General features: G+C 45.3%; 2 protein-coding genes across 3 annotated transcripts; one reads left to right on the top strand and one right to left on the bottom strand.

Annotated features, from left to right (window-relative positions):
* The first annotated feature begins 458 nt into the window (after nucleotides 1-458).
* Nucleotides 459-5,497, top strand: LOC123465570 (uncharacterized protein C17orf114-like). Of its 2 annotated transcripts, none has more exons than XR_006640807.1 (2): nucleotides 459-512; nucleotides 5,187-5,497. XR_006640807.1 is itself a non-coding variant. In XM_045164869.1 (2 exons), exons 1-2 carry the CDS (start codon nucleotides 4,662-4,664, stop codon nucleotides 5,357-5,359), a joined length of 246 nt encoding a protein of 81 aa, XP_045020804.1. In that variant the 5' UTR covers nucleotides 4,575-4,661; the 3' UTR covers nucleotides 5,360-5,497. The 2 variants fall into 2 exon arrangements, 1 of the variants encoding a protein (XP_045020804.1); XM_045164869.1 differs by lacking the exon at nucleotides 459-512 and adding an exon at nucleotides 4,575-4,734.
* A 1,510-nt stretch (nucleotides 5,498-7,007) lies between these two features.
* Nucleotides 7,008-9,261, bottom strand: PSMB6 (proteasome 20S subunit beta 6). The gene is made up of 6 exons (XM_045164868.1): nucleotides 9,105-9,261; nucleotides 8,390-8,457; nucleotides 7,931-8,062; nucleotides 7,700-7,829; nucleotides 7,370-7,514; nucleotides 7,008-7,225 (listed from the first exon to the last, which is right to left on the bottom strand). The coding sequence occupies exons 1-6, from the start codon at nucleotides 9,204-9,206 to the stop codon at nucleotides 7,083-7,085; spliced, it is 720 nt and encodes a 239-aa protein (XP_045020803.1). The 5' UTR covers nucleotides 9,207-9,261; the 3' UTR covers nucleotides 7,008-7,082.
* Between the last annotated feature and the right edge of the window lie 2,587 nt (nucleotides 9,262-11,848).

The following is an 11,848-nucleotide window of genomic DNA, read 5'->3' as shown; positions in this document are numbered from 1 at the left end:
AGACAGCATATTAAAAAGCAGAGACATTACTTTGTCAACAAAGGTCTGTCTAGTCAAGGCTATGGTTTTTCCAGTGGTCACATATGGATGTGAGAGTTGGACTATAAAGAAAGCTAAGTGCCGAAGAATTGATGCTTTTGAATTGTGGTGTTGGAGAAGACTCTTGAGAATCCCTTGGACTGCAAGGAGATCTAACCAGTCCATCCTAAAGGAGATCAGTCCTGGGTGTTCATTGGAAGGACCGATGTTGAAGCTGAAACTCCAATATTTTGGCCACCTGATGGGAAGAGCTGACTCATTTGAAAAGACCCTGATGCTGGGAAAGATTGGGCAGGAGGAGAAGGGGACGACAGAGGATGAGATGGGTGGATGGCATCACCGACTCAATGGACATGGGTCCGGGTGGACTCTGGGAGTTGGTGATGGACAGGGAGGCCTGGAGTGCTGCGGTTCATGGGGTTGCAAAGAGTCAGACACGAATGAGCGACTGAACTGAACTGAAACGTTCCTGGGTAAGTCTTTCTGTAGAAATACCTTCTCGTTTCTCTTCTGTAAATAGCTAGAAACTTGCCAAACTTATTTGAGCTCTAATTGCATACATTTATATGGAGACATGGTAAAGAAAATGACAAAGGCTATTTTAAAATGTTCATTAAAAAGCACTTTTTAAATAAGTGAAATATTTTAAAATGGGGGGGGGGTATTTTAAAATGAGAGGGATCTGCCAAACTGTTTTCCGAAATGGTGGTTCTGTTTTACATTTCCAAAATCTGTGTATGATAATTCCAATTGATCTGTAGCATGGCCAAGATTTGATATTGTCAATCTTTGAAGCATCTGCCTGCAAAGTGGGAGACCTGGGTTCGATCCCTGGGTCGGGAAGATCCGCTGGAGAAGGAAATGGCAACCCATTCCAGTATTCTTGCCTGGAGAATCCCATGGGCAGAGGAGCCTGGTGGGCTACAGTCCACGGGGTCGCAGAGTCAGACACAACTGAGCGACTTCACTTTCACTTCATGCTAGTAAATGTAAAATAATACATCATCGTAGTTTTATTTGCATTTCTCTAATGACTAATGATGCTGACCATACTTCAAGTGCTTATTGACCATTTTTATGTATCTCTTATTAAGTGTTTGATTCTTTCATTGATTGTTTAGAAAGCCATGTTATTTGACTTATTAAATTGTAAGAGTTCTTTATATATTAAATTGGTCAAAAAGTTTGTTTGGAATTTTCAAGTTCTTTGGGGTTTTTCATAAGGTGTTATGGAAAAATGAAAACGAACTTCTTGACCAACCCAATATTTTGGATACAAATCCTTCATCAGATAAATGTACTACAAATATTTTCACCCAGAAGATAGTTTCTCTTTTTAAAATAATGGTGTCTTTTGGGAATTCCCTGGCTATGCAGTGGTGAGGACTTGGCTTGGACTGCAGGGCCCAGCCTCAAAGCACCGCCAAAACAAATAAATAAATGATGCCTTTTGAAAAGCAGAGGTTTTTTATTTTGATTAATTTGTGGCCTATAGATTATTACTCAGCAATAAAAATGAATAAAGTGTAAAATGGTGCAGCCACCTTGGAAAACAATTTCAAAATGTTAAGCCTAGAGTTACTGTGCTTGTGTTGTGCTTGTGCTAAGTCACTTTAGTCGTGTCCGACTCTTTGTGACCCTATGGGCTGTAGCCAGGCTCCTTTGTCCACAGGATTCTCCAGGCAAGAATACTGGAGCGGGTTGCCATTTCCTTCTCCTCGGGATCCTCCCAACCCAGGGACTGAACCCATGTCTCTTAGGTTTCCTGCCTTGGTTCTTTACCACTAGTGTACAGGCAAGCAATTCCACTCCTAGGTATATTCCAAAAAGAAACATTTCTTCGCAGAAGCTTGCACTGGAATATCCATAGCAATGTTATTCAAGTAACCAAAAAGTAAACACAAACCAAATGTCCATTAAGTTATAGATGGATAAACAAAATATGGTATATCCTTACCATGAAATATTATTCAGCCCTGAAAGTAATGATGTACTGATAGCCTGCTCCAACATGGATGAACCTTGAAATGTTATGCTAAGTGAAAGAAGCCAGACACAAGGGACCACATATTATATGAGTCCATATCTATGAAATGTCCAGAATAAGTAAATTCAAAGAGACCATAGCTGGACCAGTAGCTGGGGAGAGGGACAGGGGGGTGACTGCTAATGGGCACAGAGTTTCTTTTGAGGGTGATGAGGTTACATTAGCTGTGATGGTTGCTCACCTCTGTGAATTAAAAAAACCAACCATTGAATAGTAGACTAAAGCGTGAATTTTATGGCATATGAATTACTCTCAATAAAGTTATTACAAGAAACACAAACTGTTACTACATACAACTGTTAATACATACAACTGTTAATGCATACAACATGGGTGACTTTCAAAAACATTATGCTGAAAGAAGCCAGACACAATAGAGGAGCACCATGTGATTCCACTAATATTGAGTTCTGGAACAGCAAAGCCGATCTATAGTGATAGAAATCAGATCTGCAGTTGCCTGTGGCAGGGAGTGGGGAAAAGAGGGACAGTAAAGGGCACATAGGGAACTGGGGGAGGGAAATGTCCCCTGTCTTGATTGGGGTGGGGATTACATGGGTGTATGCACTTGACACTGGAAAAGACCCTGATGCTGGGAAAGATTGAGAGCAGGAAGAGAAGGGGGTGACAGAGGATGAGTCAGTTGGATGGCATCACCGACTCGACGGTTATGAGTTTGAGCAAACTCCGGGAGATAGTGGAGGACAGGGAAGCCTGGCGTGCTGCAGGTCACGGGGTCACAGAATCAGACATGACTTAGCAACTGAACAATGCACTTATCAAAACTCATGAAACCGCGCACTAAGATATGTGCATTAAATTGTAAATTTTTACTTCAATAAAGTTAATTTGAAAAACAGATGTTCCAATGTAAGATAAAAAATCAAGTGTAGATTTCAGTCAGGCAATGCAGTTAGCAGTGCTTTCTGACCTTTCCCACATCATGACACCCTAAGGGGAGGACAATGTAGCTCTCGGAGGGCATTTTATTTATTTATTTAAATATTTGGCTGTACTAGGGCTTTTCTTTTTTTTTAATCTTTGGCTGTGCTGGGTCTTTGTTGCTGCTAGAGGGCTTTCTCTGTTTGTGGCAAGTGGGAACTATTCTCTGGTTGTGGTGCTCAGGCTTCTCTGGTTGTGGAGCACAGGCTCGAGGGCTTCGGTAGTTGCAGCATGGGGCTTTGTTGCTCTGCGGCATGTGGAATCTTCCCGGACCAGGAATTGAACCTATGCTCCCTTCATTGGCAGGTGAATTCTTAACGACTGGATCACCAGGGAAGTCCCCGTGCCAGGTCTTACTTGCAGCAAAGATCTCAGATCTTGTTGAGGCTTGCAGGATCTTTTCCTTTATTCTTTTTTTAAGTTGCTACATGTCAAATCTTAGTTGCAGCATGTGGGATCTAGTTCCCTGACCCGGGATTGAACCTGGGCCCCCTGCATTGGGAGTGTGAAGTCTTAGCCACTGGACCACCAGGGAAGTCCCTATTTATTTATTTATTTTTATTTACTTATTTTTTATTTGGCTGCACTGGATCTTAGTTGCAGCATGTGGGATCTAGTTCCCATGACCAGGGGTTGAATCCAAGCCCCCTGCATTGGGAGCACAGAGTCTTAGCTGCTGGACTGCCAGGGAAGCCCTTATTTATTTTATAAAATTAATTTTTATTGGAGTATAGTTGCTTGGAGGGCATTTAGAGTCTTTGGTTAGCACACTTGGGACCCACGGCTCCCAGCCTGGGCTCTGGCTGCCCTACACCTGCTGGGGGCATCAAAGCTTGCCAGGAATAAGCTCAGGAAGCTCAAGTGAGGTGGTAAAGAGCAGACTCTGGGGTCAGACTGAAGAAGGTGAGGGAAGTTACTGCTCTTCTGATGACTGCCTCTGTGAGCTTGGACAAGTGACCTAATCTTTCAGTGCCTTGGATTCCTCATCTGTGCAATCGCATAGGAATGACACTGACTTTAAAAGATCATTGACACTATCAGATGAGATAATGTGTAAAAGTCCCTAGAATCTACCTGGCAAGGGATAATTAATCAATTGGGACTATTTTCATAAGAGGGGACAAGAGCTACTGGACTGTTTAATGAGAATGTAAACATTTCCCTGACTGATAAACTTTCTTGTTCTGAAAAAAATAGACTATTCTTTCAAATTTTACATCTTGGGCATTCTAAATAGAAATGAATCTCATTGTGAAATACAAATGCATCCCCAGCAGGGTCCAGCCTGGCACAGAGTTGTCTGGCATTACTGCAATGAATTTTCACTGTGCCTGTCTGTCCTGGCACGTATGTGTCTGTCTCTACCCTACCTTCCCTCCCAGTCTTCTGCTTCTCCATGGAGATCAGAGACAACCCCCACATTAAGGAGGCACAAAAGGAGAGGTGTTTGAGTTGGGGATCCCCCACCCCTTCCCTCCTCCTTCTTCTCCCCCTTCCATCTCCTGGCGCCGATAATCACCAGGCGGTCGGAGGCTAAGTGGTAGTTTTGCCCACAGTGGAGGGGCTTGGAAACCACACCTCTCCTGGGGCCCTCCTGGCCATTCTCAGCATCTCCGTCTTCTCCACTGTTGAGATGGGTCTGAAGGGGGCATGGTGTTTCCCATGGTGTGGGTGCCGGAGACAGCGAAGGACTGACAGAAGAGCAGGTATGGGGGAGACAGAGGAAAAGGCGGGCTGCCAGTCAGACAGACAAACTGCGCTGGAGAGAAAGGTAGATCCTCAGACCGGGGAAGGGAAAGGATGATCTCTCTTCCTGGGTGGGAGGTGGCTCTATCGCTTTGCCACAGGACTGGCTAAACACTTTGCAGCCCCCAGTATGAAGTGGAGAAGTGGGACCCCCCTTATTAAAAAAATTATCAAGAATTTCAAGACAGTGATAGCAGAGCATGACACCAAGCACAGGAGCCCTCCTGAGTGTGGCCCCTTGTGCCAGCGCACAGGTCAAGGGCCAGGGAAGCCAACCCTGTCACCAGCTTCCCCTCTCCCTTTCACCATCTGATGCTGGTGACACTCACCTAAGTCCCCAGCCATCTTCCCTGGCCTCTTTTCCTCCTCCTGATCCACTGTGCCCATCTTCCCCCTCCAATGTCCCTTTTAGGCCTGGATCCAGCTGCTCCTCCAGATCCAGACGGCAGCCCGGCTGTAGCCCCCATTGCCACTGAGGGAGGGATACCATCCCTAGGGTCTGGTGCCTACTTCAGCAGGAAGGCCCGGCTCTCCTTCCGCCACCAGCTGCATGATGTAGCATCAGCCAACGACTCCACCATCTGATGCAGGGAACCGGGGGCTACACCTCCAGGCCTTGGCAACCTTCCTTCCCCACCTTCTCATCTGAGCCCAAGGCCCTTCCCACAGGACCCTCATGACCTTCTTATTAAATACATTGAGAGTTGTTTCTGAGTATTGCTCGTGTGTGTGTGTGTGTGTGTGGTGTTTTGGAGAGGAGATGGGGACGACACCAGGCCTGTGTGATGGGGCTGAGGTGGGAAGTGCAGCAGGGTGGGAGTGAGCACACGGGAGTGGGAAACAGGAGGTGCCTGATCTCCAGCAGAGCCCAGGTATGCCCAGCGGGAAGTAGGTTTTCTGAAACCAAGCTTCAGAGCTGAAGGTGGTGAAACCAGTTTGGAGTGGCTAGTGGGTAGGCAGGACAGCAGATTGGGCCAGGGAGCATATTTTTCGTTTGATAAATATCAAATGTCCACTCCCTGCCAGGTATTGAAAATATATCAGTCACTCAAGCACAAGGAATTCTCGTCTCACTGAATTTGCTTTCTGGTAGGGGGAGGCAGATAATAAATAAGCATGGTAATAGGAGACACTAAAATGTACTGCTGTGAAGAAAATTAACAGATAATGTAAGAAAAGGGTGGTGGTGTTTCTTAAAATTCAGGTTAGGAAAGGCCTTTCTGTGGAAGGATGGAGTTTGCAGGAAGTATAAGGGAAAGAGCAATCAAAGATGCTTTGAGACAGGGAAGACCGGGAGAACAGGTTTTACAGAAAATCAAAACTTCTGCAGTGGTTATTTTAAGCTTGAGATACACATGTTTGGGGTCAGAGATTCTTCACTTAATCCAGGACCTCACCACATCCTTAAGAAGATTCCTCTGTACCCCCTGAAATCTTCCAGGGCAGGACTGTGTTGTTTGCTTTTTTTTTTTTTTGTTCGTGTCACTTGACTTGTGGGATCTTAGTTCCTAACCATGGGACCGCTAGGGAATTCCCCAAGGCAGGATTATATTCTAGAACCAGGTTTCCAAATGTGGCTTTCACAGTTCCCTTAGCCACTGACTGGAGAAACAGATGAGGGAAGACTGTCAGTCACTGTCAATGAGCACCACTGAGGTCTCTGGGTCCAGCCAGTCTTGCAGGGGCCAGAGTTCACTCCTGGTTTCCCATCCGAGGGACTGAAAGCTGACTTCCCATCACCCTCCCAAAGGAAAGGTGGTCGCTGGAGCTGACCCACAGCACTCCCAGTGGCTGCTCTCTCCAACTCGACATCAATCTTAAACTCCATTTGCATCAAGGTCCACCTTCCACCCAAGAGCCAAAGAAGTCACATTGCTGCTTCTTATGAGGTGACAGAGGTGAGTGTGAAGACAGGGGACCATGAGCCTGGGTCAGAGATGTGGAATCCTTCTGGCCTCACAGCCAGTAGCCTCACAGGGGGTAGGCTGAGGAGAGGTGACTCCAGTCTCCATCAGAATTTCGAGTTCCACCTTGGGCTTGAATAGCAAGGGGAGTGGAACATCTGTGGAAAGCCCCCACATCAACCACACTCCTGTCACAAGTGCCTGGATGTGGTAAAGAAAGTGTGGGGGATGATGGCCTGGAGAAGGGTCCATTCCAGCTCACTCAGGGCAGTGATTTATACAAACAGGAATGGCCCAGAGGTCAAAGAAAGAACCCCAAAGCACACAGATTCTCACTGATGAACTGTTTATTGAATTTTGAATGGGGTATGTACGGGGTGTCTCATATCTTAGGATCTCAGGATTCAGAGAGGTGGTAAAGTGGCAATGGTGAATTTGGGAATCTGGTCTCCCAGAAGTACCTGCCGCTCTACCCCTGGTTCTGCAATGGCTGCCAGGCGGATCACCCCTCCACTAGAGCCGTCCCGCTCCATTGCCAAAGCGAGAGCTGTGGATAAAAGAAGAAAATTAGGTTAAGAGAAGAAAGTTAGAATCACAGTCAGATGCTGGGATCATGGCAAGGGAAGAGGAATGTTGACCTGGCTTGGGTAGGAAGATTTAGGCTCACAGACCCAGGAGCCCAAATTCTCACCATTGGCAGTGAACTGCAGGCATTCTTCTTTGGTCATGCCTTCCCGGTAGGTAGCATCCACATAGCCATAGATATAGGAGCTCCCAGAGCCCCCAATGGCAAAGGGCTGTCGTACCATCATACCCCCCATGGGCACCGAGTACACCTACCAGACAGAGAGAGAAAAATGTCATCATTTGTACATATACATTCACCTGTCCATTGTGGGAATGGTCTGTGTAGAGTTAATAATAAGTGATGTAGAGACTGGAAAAAGAACTAGAAAATGGCTGGGGTGGGGAGAGACTGAAAAGGCATGGCTCCAGCATTCTGGAGGTGGTGGTGTCTGACCTGTCCCCCTTCTTGGGGGTCCCAGCCAGCAATGATGATTCCTGCCATCAGGTCTTCTCGGTATCGGTAACACATCTCTTTAAAGAGGCTGGCCGCTGTGTGCACCAGCGGAGGCTCATTCAGCTCAATGCTAGATGATGAAGAGAGTCACAGGGAAGACAGTGTCAGACCATTCAGCCCCTCAGGTCCCAACTCCTTTCAGACACTTGCTCTTCCCCTACCCACAAGTACCTGTGGAAACCAAGCTGATAAGTGACTGCATCAGCTACTGCTTGGGTATCAGCTGCTGAGCCTGAGCGGCAGCAGAAAATACGGTCGTGAATAGGGGTCAGCTTGTCAGTCACTCGATTGGCAATGTACGACCTGCAGGATGGCAGAATAGTGAGGAAGGAGCCAACCCGTCTCCCACTTCCATCTTTCACTATCCACTACCTCAACAGGAATTCCAGTATTCCCCATCAGTCTTCATCTAAACTGAAACAGGCTGGAAAACAAACTTTTGCAAGAATTTCACCAAAAGGTTTAGAGAACCAAAAAGTAGTAAAAGATGGAACAAATCCTTATCTCCCAGGAGGGGAGAAATCTCCGTTCCCACAGCAGCCCAAGGAGGATAAGGATGGGCTGGCAGCCAAGGAAGGAAGGAAGGGAAAGATGGGAAGAAGATCTTTCACATAGCTGTCCTGAGCTCACCCAGTGGTTGTTCTGGAGTCAGCTCCTAGAACCACGCCCCCATCAAATTGCACGGCCATGATAGTGGTCTGGAAAAAAAGGATAAAGGGCGAGTCGGCCTCTCCATATTCTCCAGCACACACAAACCTCCATAATCCGTCTATCCAGTCCCCAGAGTACGAGTTAAGTCGTGCGCCACCAAAGAATGTGACAGTGAAGTCGCTCAGTCGTGTCCGACTCTTTGCGACCCCATGGACTGTAGCCTACCAGGCTCCTCTGTCCATGGGATTTTCCAGGCAATATAGTACTGAAGTGGATTGCCAATTCCTTCTTCAGGGGATTATCCCAACCCAGGGATCGAACCCGGGTCTCCCGCATTGTAGACAGAAGCTTGACCGTCTGAGCCACTGGGGGAAGTACCAAACCATCATCAAATCTCATGGGGGGTGGGTCTCAATACCCCGCAGGGTATCATAATTCCAATCCTCAAATTCCCAAAGGGCCACCCTGGCCTTAAGCTTTCGTCCTGCAAGATTCCAGAATCCCACGCTCAGCCTACCTTCCACCTCCCACCACATCACTCCTGCATCCTTAGAATACCTTTCCCCCTGCCTGAGCGCATCGCACAGACCACCTCCCTCCTCCCGCCCCTTCAGTTCTCCCAACCCATTCCAGCGTTATCCTTCGATCTCTTCAAGCCTTGCGCATATCTCCTGAATCCCGAGTTCATCCTTACCCCTGTGGAAACTTCCCGGTTCTCCCAGTCGGGGGCAATAGCTTCAGGCCCCCAGGCTGGTGCCGGCCCGGTCCCCCTAGCTGCTACTAAGGTGGCCGCCATCTTCCTCCTCCGGTATTGCCGCAAAGCAACTGTCGTAAAGCGCTCTGTCACTCTCTTAAGTCGTGTTCTGAGGACTTCTGGTTGACGGCAGACGGGAAAAGAAATGCATAGGGAAAGTTCTTTTGCGACAGGGAGCGCTTGATGGCAGCGTGGCTGGCAAACAAAAAAAACTCAACAGAAAAACCCGCAAACCGCATGGAAAGACTACTTTTCTCTTGGTTCGGGCGGGACTGATAAATCTGATCGGAACTGCGGATCAAAGAACCTTCATGATAAGACTTGTGGATCTCCGGTTTACAGTGACCGCACTATTTTCATTTCTCTTAGTTATATGCCTAGGAGTATATAGTAGGAATGAAATCGCTGGGTCATGTAATAACTTTTTGTTTAACATTTTAAGGAATTTACAGCTTTTGCACAGCAGCTGCCTCGTTTTACATTCCCATTAGCCGTGAATGAAGATTACGATTTCTCCACTTCCTAATCGTTACTGAGCATGTTTAACTTTAGCTCTCTTAGAGGGTGTGAAGTGATATCTTGTGTAACATTGAGCATATTTTCATGTGCTGAATGACTATTTGCACATCTTTTGGGAAAGTGCTTTGTCCATTTTAAAGTTGGATTTTTTTTACTGTTATTAAGAGGGCTTTTGTTTCATTTTGTCTTCTTCATAAGCAAAACATCAAACTTTTAAAAATAGGCTTTTTAATTTCTTTATATATTGGCTGTACCTTGTGATTTGCAGGATCTCAGTTCCCTGACTAGGGTTCACAGCAGTGAAAGCCCGAAATGCTAACCACTAGGCCACTAGGGAACTCCCAACATCAAACTTTTAAAAAATTTAAAGTATAGTTGATTTACAATATTGTTTTAGTTTCAGGTGTATAGCAAAGTGATTAAGTTATATATATGTTTCCATCATCGACTATTACAAGATATTAAGGATACTTCCCTGTGCTATTTACTTGTATTTTGGCTGCACCGGGTCTTAGTTGTGGCATGCAGGATCTAGTTCCCTGATTAGGGATTGAAACCAGCCCCCCCTGCACTGTTAGCACAGACTCTTAGCCACTGGACCACCAGGGAAGTCCCCTTCATTTTTCTCCCCTTCATTTTTAATATAGGTATATATACCTACACATTTTCTTCTGAGCACTTTTTATGCTACATCCCAAGTTTCGGTGTGCTTTGTTTTCACTTTCCCTAGTCTCAAAGTATTTTTCTTGGAGTGGGGGAGAAAAAATATTTTCCTGGTGATTTCTTCTGTGACCTAGTGTTTGGTTAAAAGTGTGCTTTTTTACTTTCCACATATTTGTGAATTTTTCAAATTTCCTTTTACTGTTGATTTCTAATTTCATTTTAGCTTAGTTGGAGAAGATTTTGTGACTTCAACCTTTAAAAATATTTTGAGACTCTTGCGGCCTACTCTTTGGTCTACTCTGGGGTTGCGTGTGTGCTTGAGAAGAATATATATTGACTGTTATTGTGTGGAGTGGTCCTCCTATGAACTTGCCATACTATTTCTACATACTTCAGCTGGACCTGGGGTTTGAATTGAAAATATGACCCTGACACACTCTTGCTTAAAATTAACTCTCAAGATACAGTCTCCCATCTCTATAATAGATTATAAGGGCCTTTGTGAACTTGCTCCTGCCCACCTGACTGTAATCACATCTCCTCTTTTAATCTTTTTTGTTGTAGTAAAATATAAATAATATAAAATTTAGCATTTTAACCATTTTTGGTATACAATTCGATAGCATTAAGTACATTTACATTGTTGTGCTATCCCCTTTTCTTTTTGACACTCTTTTTTAAAAAAATATACATTTATTTATTTTAATTAGAGGTTAATTACTTTACAATATTGTATTGGTTTTGCCATACATCAACATGAATCCGCCACAGGTATACACGTGTTCCCCATCCTGAACCCCCCTCCCTCCTCCCTTCCCATACCATCCCTCTGGGTCGTCTCAGTGCACCAGCCCCAAGCATCCAGTATCGTGCATCGAACCTGGACTGGTGATTCGTTTCATATATGATATTATACATGTTTCAATGCCATTCTCCCAAATCATCCCACCCTCTCCCTCTCCCACAGAGTCCAAAAGACTGCTCTATACATCTGTGTCTCTTTTGCTGTCTCGCTTACAGGGTTATCGTTACCATCTTTCTAAATTCCATATATATGCGTTAGTATACTGTATTGGTGTTTTTGACACTCTTGACTGCAATCATCTGAACTATTTTTAGTGCTTCCTCATACATTCACTCATCAAAGAGCTGTTGAATGTCTGCTAGGTGCCAGACACCATTTAAGGCACTGAGAGTACATCTGGGAACAAAGTAGACAAATCCTAGCCCCATGGAACTTTCTATTGGGGGAGACAAAAAAAAAGTACAATATATAGTATGTTAGATAGTGAATTATACCAAGAAGAAAAACAAAGCAAGGAAGGGAGATAGGAAGTGTGTGTGTATGTGTGTGTTGAAATTTTAGAAAGAATAATCAAGGCAGGTTTCACTCAGGAGACATGTAAATAAAGACCAAAAGGAAGGAGGGAGGTCATTTGTATATATTGGAGAAAAGCATTCTGGACAGAGAGAAGAGCAAGTACAATGGTCCTGAGGCAGGA

This window comes from Bubalus bubalis, chromosome 3, assembly GCF_019923935.1.
Source record: "Bubalus bubalis isolate 160015118507 breed Murrah chromosome 3, NDDB_SH_1, whole genome shotgun sequence".
Lineage (NCBI taxonomy): Eukaryota > Metazoa > Chordata > Mammalia > Artiodactyla > Bovidae > Bubalus > Bubalus bubalis.
This window is presented reverse-complemented; position numbering and strand designations above follow the sequence as displayed.

Excerpts from the sequence above, each read along its gene's own strand:
- LOC123465570 (XM_045164869.1), top strand. The coding sequence starts at position 4,662 with ATGGGTCTGAAGGGGGCATGGTGTTTCCCATGGTGTGGGTGCCGGAGA. Across the intron at positions 4,735-5,186 it reads AAGGACTGACAGAAGAGCAG|GCCTGGATCCAGCTGCTCCT; the intron begins GTATGGGGGAGA and ends TGTCCCTTTTAG.
- PSMB6 (XM_045164868.1), bottom strand. The coding sequence starts at position 9,206 with ATGGCGGCCACCTTAGTAGCAGCTAGGGGGACCGGGCCGGCACCAGCC. Across the intron at positions 8,458-9,104 it reads ACCGGGAAGTTTCCACAGGG|ACCACTATCATGGCCGTGCA; the intron begins GTAAGGATGAAC and ends CTTTTTTTCCAG. Across the intron at positions 7,515-7,699 it reads ACCCCCAAGAAGGGGGACAG|GTGTACTCGGTGCCCATGGG; the intron begins GTCAGACACCAC and ends TCTGTCTGGTAG.